We start from the raw sequence: 10,559 nt of genomic DNA, 5'->3' as shown, positions 1-10,559 counted from the left end.
CAACTACCACAGATAAGCAGATATGAGAAACTTCCATAAATTTCTATTTGCCAAATTCAAGTTCATAATTTTAAAGTTATTTCAGAAGTCATAACACAAAACATGTGAAACATACATATGCAAATGGTAGATTGATACTAGGTTGCAGACCCGCAAATTTGGTACAAGGAGTTTGGAAATTTTGGCTGCAGTGGATCCGATTCTGACTTGACAAAAAAAATGTTATTTAAGTGTTTTTCATTTTGAGTAAGGGTGTTTGGCAATAGTAATAGTTTGTTATTATTCTATAGACATACCCCAAAGATTAGGGCAGATTCATAAAATACTGTCAAAGTAAGTAACTTGTTACAATAATACAGTCTTGGAGCAGATTAATGAAACAGTGACAAACTGTGCTAATCGCCAAACAGCCCCCAATATTTACCTAATTTTAAAATACCTAAACTAGATCTCTGTCTAAAAGTCAGCACTCCCAAAGGCCAAACCATTCCATGAACATTCATGCTTCTGCATAACATGAAGAGCACTTGATATCCTACAGACTTCAAAGACCACATAAAACCACCCCCTCTCTTGCTGAAATAATTGACAGTTTCGTGACGTCACTCACCAGATACCAGTTTAGAATGTTATGCTATGTTATTTTCCAACATTTTATCATTTTCCCTGATCCTTGCTCCCAAAACGAAAACTCGATGCTGAACTAGAACTTCGAAAATCACTACCAGTAGAATTTTTTACAATACAATTTACAGAATCAACAAGAGAGAAAGAGGACAGCAGGAAAACAAGCAGCAGCGGCAACCAGTTGCCACCGCTCACGCAGTCCACTTCAACAACGACCACCTGCACACTCTCTCAACGTTCAAAGCATATTGCACTTTAGACATCTACCGACCCCTTCAAGAATACTTACAGACGCAACTGAGACATGTAGCAGAAACAGGCTGATCGGCAGAGACAAAAAGGAAGCAGGTGTGGACTCTAGTGGCCTTAAATATGGGTCAATGGATTCAGGGTATCCATCTGCAATGCTTGGCACACCTGAGGAAAGCTTGCGCGCATATTATCCCATGATGTCAGCAACAGAATAGGCAGGAGAACCATGCACGAGGAGGCAATCCTGGCTTCTCCTGATCCACTTGGGGAACAGCCTGGCTTTCTTCTTCCACCTTGCGAGACGCATTATGTCCATCTGCTGTCAAACTGCAAATAAAATTGAAGTTACAAATTCATACAAAAGCATGGAAGACTGCATATATGATTTACATATGTGTATGTGTCTATGTGCGCAACTGTGTGTATTAGAGACAAAGTTATCAATACTCGATGTTGGATGAAAAGCGGAATGAGAAAGAAAAAGAGAAAGCATTTAATAACGAACACAGAAGGATGCCATTGTCTAACTAACGATCATGTAGGGGAAACAAGTTGGCCTTCAACCAGTATTACCAAGAAAAAAAAATCACCAACAGCATGGTCAAGCCTTTTGCAAACCCTTTAAGGTAAACAGCTTCATGGATCTTATTTGTCTGTATTTTCTGTATAAAGTGGTGGTTTCCTCATCTCTTCAGCAAAATATAATCCAGATTCTGTGTAACAGTTGTCATTAGCAAGACCAATGAATCCAAAGCAGCAGTTTCTCCAACCACTACCTATATATATATAGCAAAAGAAGAGCATGCACGGAGTTGAAAAAGGAGTAATGTTAATGATTTTGCCGGCCTTGATTGGTATAAAACTCCTCACAGATTCGAGTGCTTATACGTGTTTGACAAAAGAAAAGGAACTGCTCGTATTATGCAAAAAAATGATGCCCCCCTAAATGTTCCTCTTAGACGAGCCTCTCACTGTTTTAGTATGTTTTTTTGCTTTACAAATCTAAATAATATAAGTTGATGCATAATGAATGAAAATAACAATAAAGAAATAGTAAACATATCAAGATTGGATTTCATAAACTGAATTACCTAAGATGATTAATTTTGAAAAGCTTATACATAAAACCTGATTAACATATCTGATTGTCATGATTTTTTCGAACTCTATGAGTTTATACATTTTGCATTCATTTATATGCCACAAAGCAATATAAAAGTGAGATATCAAGAAAAGCGCACACACGCCCACATATATCTATAGAGAGAGAAAGCGAGAGAGACAGAGAGAGTACATTGGAAATGCAAAGGAACGGACGCTGGCATCAGAGTGGCGTGGCATGCTATTAGCACGAGGAATAGCCAGAATAACAGGCGGTTTCTGCTGTGCATCAACACGTTTTCCCTGCAGATTGCCACATTTGAGTTATCATGAATCTCCGAGCTCTTAAGTATCAAGCCTGCAACCATGGATCCTTCACAGGTGAAAGACCAATGGGCAGGGGAAGAAGCAAGACAATTTCGTCTTAATCTGCTGGACTTGTCAAAATAAAAGGTGGCCTGTAAGGAAAGCATGGTCACGGCCATTATCATTATCGACAAGGTTTTGTCAGGAGTTTTCCCTTAAAGATGTGGTTTCTCTTTGAGAAAATTTTTAAGTTTTTAAAGCATAAGAAACCAGAAAATAAGGTTGGGACAAGAGGTCCTCTAGTATCTTTTTTGTAAAGATATATAAAGAGACAATTAGGTGAACCACATGGAGACTTTTGGAAGCTTCTAACAGAGATATCTTGGGATAATATTCTGATAGTATCGTGATGCTTTTGCTGGCTGGTAATATCTAAATGTCGCAATATTTGACCAATAATATCAGCTGCTTTCAAAATGACGATGGTAGAGAAAAATGTTGGAGATTTTTTTTACTATGAGGAAAACTTGAACTTCTTACCTGAACGTTGTATGACGAGTCATTTGAAGCCACACTCCACTCCATGGTACTCTGGGGCTTGGAGAAGATAGACGCAGGGATTCTCATAGGGTCGTAAGCATCTGGTTTTTCATTGCCATAGCTCGCAAGCGATTGCTTTGCAAATCCCAAGTAGGTGCTATAATTTTCTGACTGAGAAACATGGCTGTAATCCAGTGCCGAGTGGTTTGACTTGAACGTCATGTCGGCGTTAACATCAATATTCTCATCAATCACGAATTCTCGGCTGCAGTCACTCATGGATTTTGCAGAAGTTCTGTCATCTGAATTGCCGCCAACTGAAAAATCAGAAGAGATGCTGCCTGATATGCATGGCTTTTCATTCGGACGATCCTCGGTTTGAGTTGGTGCAGAAAGCTCATCTTCATCTTCTCTGCTCTGCTTCAGAGTCTTCACCTCTATTTTGTCAGTTTCAACTCTGCAACTCTCCATACATTCTATTCTTTCACCGCCTAAGCTTGTCGCAGCTTCTTCCAGCGTGCTTGTTTCAAGTTGAAAGAAATCATCTCCATCAGCTGAAGAACAGAAGGAAGACGAGGATGTAGTAGCCATTCTAGCATCTTCTGTTGGTTTCGAGATTGCATCTTCTTTCACACCTTCATCTTCTAGACCATTTGGATGCTTGCCAGCTTCATTGGTCGCCTCCATAACTGATGGCTCCAAGCAAGGTGGATTCTATGATTGTACAAATTGAATCACTGTCTGCTATAGCTGCATTATATAAGAGAAAAATGAGCTTCTGTTATTACTAAGCATTCATAAACTTTGAGCAAAGGGAAGGAATCAATTTAGCCTGCATCATGTACAAACTAGCCAAATCTCCACAGTTAAAGGCTTATGTAGGAATAGATCTTGCAGGATTCAAAACTTATAGCAAACATCTCCACAGAGACCAAAAACATGGTTCAGTGGCTTCAGTCAATTACCGACTGCTTTGCATATTATGAAAAAGGAAAAATGAATTGAATTGTTTAGATCCCCAAAAACGGAACCATGATTGCAGGTCATTTTCTGTAAAAATTGTCTTAAAGTAGACATAAAATCTTATAGAAGATACAAATTCTCAGACCACTTAGTCGTTGTTTGTCCTCGCCTTATGAATACAGCACATCTCCTTTGGAAATAATAATTGTGAGAACCGTAAGATCAACCTTTGGAAAGATATCGTCAACCATGTATGGTGGAGCGAATAGAATTCCCTTGCGCCAAGAAAGGGAAATTGTACTCTTAAGCAAAAGAGAATAACAGATTGAAAACATGAAAGTACAAGAAAGCACCAAGAGGAATGTGGAGCTAAGGAATTGGAAGGAAGAACGAGAAAGATGGCTGATGCCAAACTCACCCGAGTCACTAAAATCTCCATATTCTAGCGCTGCGACATCGACGTCCTACCAAATAAAACTAAAAAGGCCAGAAATCCCTGAACGGAAGATGAAGAGGAATGGAAAGAGATAAGAGACGATCGATGGGCTTCTTGCAGTGCCGATCGACAGGAAAAGGGCGTGTGGAAAAAGATAGAAGGAGAGAGGTGAATAATGGTGTCGGGGAGATGTGCAGGCTGTTTCTCTTCTCGATGAACACAGGCAGAAGTGCTGGGGATGCAGATGGAGATGGCCAAATTTAGAGAGCGGGAGAGAAACAAACTGTAGGTTGGTGCGGCCGAAGTAACGAACTCGGTCGCTGTAGGCATTCTTTCAAGGCCACGGTTTCTGTTTCTCACAGACCATTTTCCTCTTCATAAAAATACAATGCTTGGACCGCTCTGTAACAGTAACTATGTGTTTTAAGTAGTTTTACTTATTTTATCTTCTTCAATATTACTTCCATTTGATTTGACTTAGACTGATATTCTCCATTGTTTTGACCAGCGGTTAATTTGTTAATTCCCTAACAGCTAATATTGAATCACATTATTTGGTGCCAAAGCAAGCTTGTTCCAAAATTTGTGCTTCTATACTAAAAATAATCTCTTATAGACTCGCTCTCTCTTTTCCAATGTTGTTACTGTGCCTTTAATTGTTGTATGTAGACTCTAAACTTGGCTTCATATATAACCTTTAATTGTTTGAACCGAGCAAGTTACGTGTTAGGAGGAGTAATGAAAGGAGCCTCCTTCCTTCACATGCACTTGCGTATCATAGAGAGAGGGAAAGGCTCCCTTCATACCTTCTCATGCCCTCTAGGTTCTAATAATGATATGACAAAATTAGAATTTAGACGGCTCTTCTCAAATTAATAAAATAAAATTCATACTTTACTTAATGCTACTGATAAATCCACTCGTTTTCTTAAAGTGGTTTAAGTTAGTTATTGAAACTATATATTATTATTCGGAGAGAAACTATGAAATCGACACAATGTGCTTCCTTATGAACAAAACTAAATACAGACAGACTTCTTACTTCTGATTTGGTTGGTGTAGAATTTGCTTTTGTCCTTGTGGACCCATTCTCCTCAAATGAATATTTCCCTGACCATATTAATGGGCAGTTGGGTACATCAAAGGGAGATAATGCGGGTAGTTTGTTTGATTAAATAATGAAATTTGACATAGAGACTCTAGATATGAGTTTACACTGATTTCTCATTGCATGTGGACGATCTTAAGTTCAAACTCGGTTTATCAAGTTAAGTTTGTTAGCTCATACAGCTCGACTCGGACTTGAGTAACATGCGACTTGAGCAGAGGTCGATGTCATGTAGACGAGCTCAAACGAGTCAAGCTCGGCTTGCTCATTGAACAACCCAATCAACAGGGTATTCAAGAATAGATTGGCCTTGAAAATGTAAAAGTTAAAAAGGTGAGATTGGGCAGGCATGGATGTGTCAATTGTGTATAAGTTGAGGATGGACACGGAAATACTCAAATTTTAAACCCTAGAATCCTTTGCTATCTTCCCCTCCCTTTCCACAAGCGGCAAGGAAGGGTGAGGACGGCAAGCAGGATCAAGCGGCAATGGCGGTGCCTCTGCTGAGCAAGAAGATCATCAAAAAGAGAGTCAAGAAGTTCAAGAGGCCGCAGAGCGACCGCAAGATCTCCGTCAAGGTTTCTCTCTCTCTCTCTCTCTCTTTTAACTTTGTTTTATGTGTTCGTATGGATCGTTTTCTTCCCGACTTTATTGAGCTTTTCAGATTGTGAATGAACAACATCGGAGATTCCAATCAAGTGTAGAGTTGTAGAATATGTAAACCGATTGGTTGCATTTTATCTCCCAGATTTGGGACAAATTGGAGCTCTTTGAAATGCTCCACGGTCAATTTATCTAGAAGTTCGAACAAGAAAGGAGATGGAAGCCAATAGATTTTTCTGTTTGAGAGGAACTAAAGAAGTGGGTAGGTCTTAGCAAAAATTTGCTATTTGTATGAGCAGGACATGATTGGTGGGCACCTGTGCCTGTGTGATTTGTGATAAGGCTTTAAAAAGCAAAACGGTGTTAGTAGTTTCACCAATTCACAAGGAAATATAACCTCGATAAGAATCAAGGTATTGTAGATCTATTTGCTGTTTGATGCGACAGAAAACGCTGGTGTTATGACCAGCTTGCCGAGTCATGTACTTTAGTAGATGTTTTGGCAAATGGTGAAGTATTGTAGTAGTAAATGGCAAGTTATTTAGCGCATTTGTGTACCAGTTAGATGCAAGAAGGAACCTAATATAACAGAGTAAGGGGGAAAAGGCTATATGAAGAAAAAAAAAAAAAGACAGTGGCGTACAAGTTTGCAGAGGCATGCAATGCATATAGGAGAGGCTTAGAGGCCAACGTTCTCTCGTAGATTGTATAACTCGAGAATCTTTGAATTTTGTTAGTTGGTAGGATATAAGTACATCGCTTTTATCGTGTGGTAGGCATTGACCAATGAATAGGTATGAACTGTGGTTGGTTAAGCCTTAAGAAATTGACAGCAGTATGAGGCTGGGGGTGACAGCAGTCACGATATGAAGTGGGAAGATGTTTCTCTATTTGGCTGCACTGTTATTAGTGAAAAGGAAAAACCTATCTTGAAACATGATCCCTTTTGGCTACTGGGAATGCTTATGACTTATGTGAGCAGGAAGCCTCTTGGTTGCATGTCTTTGTTAAAATGGTCTGCAAATATTATCTTGCAATTCCTTAGAAACTTTATGTAAGCCTGAATCACCATAAAATTGCAGCAGACATTGAAATTTAAATATCAAGATGCATGATGTCAGTCGGTCAGGATGGATGTTGGTTTATGTAACGATCTATTGACAAAAATGCAGTGATTGCATTTAAACTTTCACGACGTGCAGTTTTACTTGGAGTTTTCTAAAGAGTTTGAATTTGAATGGCCATCTTTTGTCTAACTTGTCAAAATCAGAAGTTTTGGGCAGGTTGTTCAAAACCCTGAAAGGGCTAATTGGAACTAGTCTGGACCAGTTTCTTTAAGTTGATGAATTATAATTAATTATTTGTATGTCAGGGATTAGTCAGTTAACAATTAGGCTGATTAGATTGACTACTCTAAATCTCTAACCAACTAGTCACTGGCTTGTTACATAGTAACCAGCTAGTTGGGATGTTGGCAACTACGTCTTATGTATAATAATAATAATTCAAAGAGTGGTTGCAAATTCGAATTTCTGTTGGTGGAATTGTTGCATGCTGGATTTTGGTCCACTTTAGAGGCTTTGCGAAATCTGTCCATTGTCCTGTTCTCTCTCCGTTTTGGACAAATTTAACAAGGGTTTCATTAAATTTTGCATATAAGATCATTGTCACAAACAGCCGAGTTCTCTCTCTCTCTCTCTCTCTCTTTTTGAAAATATCATGTCTCCCAGAGCGCTTTAGAAGGGAAAAATAACTTTACACTTTTTGGAACTATATTTTGGTGAGATTATCATAATAATCACATAATATTATGATATCTTTGTTATATTTAGTGTTACTTAATTTCTTTGCCATTTAATGTCTATAGTTTAGATATGTAGCTTTTTCTTTTGCGTAATCTTTTCATTATATCTTATAAGTGTTAGATATCTTTTTTTCTTTCCAAAAAACCTTGTAGAGTCGTTTCACTTCTCAGCGCTGATTTTTACCTGCCTTTGTGAAGACACCTACATCATTGTGAGATTTTTACCGTGCTAGTTATGTTGGAGATTGATGACCGTGACTTTGTACGGTACACTAGTGGAGATGCAACCCTTAGAAGTGCTTCTGTCACTTGAACTAAGATGTTGGAAGAAGAAGACAACTAGGGTCCTTCATTTACCACTAGCAGTAATAAAAGGAATGGAAACTTTAACAATGTTTGAGCAGTTATGATTGATTAAGGAGGAAAGGTTTGCCTTGGTCGCATTTCTACACCAAATTTTTTAGCAATACTAACCGTATCTAGTATTTACCAATGGCTTAAAGAAGAAAGAAAATCAAAGGACTGCAGCTTTATCATTCTGGACATTTTCCCAGTTACATTCAAGTGCACATTATATTTTATTCTTTGATGGGAAAAAATTTGGGGGGGATCTCAAGTTGATGTTTTTTTGCAAATCATCTCTGCAAATGTTGTAAACATTTTCCGGTATCTTGCATGTGGCTTTGTTTCTTGTGGCTTTCCATCTTACAAGACATTTAAATGCATTCGACAGACAAATTGGCGAAGGCCGAAGGGTATTGATTCACGTGTGAGAAGGAAATTCAAGGGATGCACTCTCATGCCAAATATTGGTTATGGTTCTAACAAGAAGACAAGACATTATCTTCCTAATGGTTTCAAGAAGTTTGTTGTGCACAATCCCAGCGACCTGGATCTCCTGATGATGCATAACAGGTGATGGTTGACTATCTATCCTGTCATGATTTTGGCCAAGTCATGCTTGCTGCTCATTGGGTCACCAGCTTTCAATGACATTTGGTTTATCATATTAAACAGGGTTTTCTGCGCTGAGATTGCACACAATGTCTCCACTCTGAAGCGTAAAGCGATTGTCGAGAGAGCTGCTCAACTTGATGTTGTTGTTACGAACAAACTTGCTAGGCTGCGCAGCCAAGAAGACGAGTGAAGCAACATTTTTGTTTTATTTCCTTTCTGTACCGAGCCAAGTTTCCAGCTTGTATTTGGGCGCACTTGCGAATTTTGTTTAATGATTTTTTCAGTTTAGAATCATTTCGGCGACAACTTAGCAAATACTATTTGCGGTGGGATAATACTTTTATGTGGTCAACTTTTTTCAGTTTGTCAAAGGAATGGTGATTTAACCTCATTGTTTGATGGTTAATTATTGCATCTGATTTTTTTCCCTTTTAAATTAAATTTGCAGAGTGTTCAATCAATCTAATTTTGGCCACTTCAATTCTATAAATCAATCCAAATGCTGATATTGGAAAAGACTTAAGGCATTTCAGGGCTTAAATAAAGCAACAATGTCTATCAAGAGTTTGTTCCTGCCTGTTTTGCATGAAGTCTGTGCAGCCGTGCAGGTCCCTTTTTACGTGCTTGCTGCTTTTTGATGAAATCAAATTTAAGATGATTGAGTGGCGCCTAAACAGAGGGGCTGTACCCCAAACCAGTGTGCGATTTATGTATCATGCACTGCAAGAAGTTCATTTTACTGCTGTTATTAACAGTTTTAAACTTGTTGGTTCTGCACGTATATGAGCTTTTTGTTGCCTATCATGAAGATGAGGATTTCTATTGTGCCTGAGCCCATCTGCTCATACCGCTTTCCTAATTCGGACATTTTGGCACTTAAAAAAAGTGAATAAGTTAAAGAGTTTAGTTTTAGGTTATACGGCCTGCAGTAGCTCCAATTGTGACTATGAAAGAAACCCTAATTTGCAACTTGAGAACAAAATTTTGTACTGGGGAAGAGGGAGTACTTCTCAGTGATGCCGGTGCCTGGTATAGGCCCAACATTCCGTTGACTTAGTCTAACACTGTCACCCAATTTGTTACAAAATCATAGCGCCTGTAGGAAGCGAACTGTTTCAAAACCCTTATTCCTATGCTCCCAATTCGGTCAACTATGCTTTGCTCGTCAGGGCTGAGGGTGATATTTATTTTAAAATTGCAAGTGCTTTATAGGGGAGCTTAATAGCCACTGCATATTCTCTCTGTCACCAAACCTAGGGAATGTGTTGGTCCCGTGAACTTGGTTTTTGTATATATACTCTTGGAAGACTTTGTACGCGTTGTCATGACTAGTTGTGATGTAAGCCATTTTTAAACAATGTATATACAATGTAAATATGTATTTGTTCAATTAAAATAAAAATCAATGCATTTCTATTGTTACTCTATGTTAAAAAAATGGGTCGACATCCAAGAATAACTGCATAAACAAACATAATTAATGGAAACAAAGCGAAATTAATTATAAAAATTTGTATTAAAGGGCTTAACTAGCTGGTCAGATTAAGAGCATGTGTGAAGAAGTGTGTTTTTAGCTTGATATCCATAGGTACTATGCCTTTGCATCTTAAATGGAGGTGTAGTAACTAACACTTTCATTAGTGATGTTAATACAACCAACAACTCGGAAGGTAAGAGGAATGGAGATTACAAGAACACTTTTAAATATGTAGATTTGTGGCGTTGGCTTCTCATTAGTAAAATTCTTAGGAAAAAAATTTGGTGCCCACTGTCCCTTTTCTTCTTAGGAATATCTGGGACTCAGGGTATGTATTAAATGAGCTAACAAAATTGCACGATGTTCAAATTCATTTTCGTTAATT

General features: G+C 38.3%; 2 protein-coding genes across 2 annotated transcripts; one reads left to right on the top strand and one right to left on the bottom strand.

Annotated features, from left to right (window-relative positions):
- On the bottom strand, window positions 1-4,577 carry LOC116256973 (uncharacterized). Its single transcript, XM_031633530.2, has 4 exons — window positions 4,208-4,577; window positions 2,827-3,576; window positions 2,174-2,283; window positions 1-1,206 (listed from the first exon to the last, which is right to left on the bottom strand). The coding sequence occupies exons 2-4, from the start codon at window positions 3,511-3,513 to the stop codon at window positions 1,080-1,082; spliced, it is 924 nt and encodes a 307-aa protein (XP_031489390.1). The 5' UTR covers window positions 3,514-3,576; window positions 4,208-4,577; the 3' UTR covers window positions 1-1,079.
- Window positions 4,578-5,751: 1,174 nt separating this feature from the next.
- Window positions 5,752-9,088, top strand: LOC116257989 (60S ribosomal protein L32-1-like). The gene is made up of 3 exons (XM_031635034.2): window positions 5,752-5,911; window positions 8,474-8,655; window positions 8,758-9,088. Exons 1-3 carry the CDS (start codon window positions 5,822-5,824, stop codon window positions 8,885-8,887), a joined length of 402 nt encoding a protein of 133 aa, XP_031490894.1. The 5' UTR covers window positions 5,752-5,821; the 3' UTR covers window positions 8,888-9,088.
- Window positions 9,089-10,559: the final 1,471 nt, after the last annotated feature.

Source organism: Nymphaea colorata, chromosome 7 (genome assembly GCF_008831285.2).
Source record: "Nymphaea colorata isolate Beijing-Zhang1983 chromosome 7, ASM883128v2, whole genome shotgun sequence".
NCBI lineage: Eukaryota > Viridiplantae > Streptophyta > Magnoliopsida > Nymphaeales > Nymphaeaceae > Nymphaea > Nymphaea colorata.
Note: the sequence above shows the minus strand (reverse complement) of the source record. Positions and strands in the feature narration are given on the sequence as shown.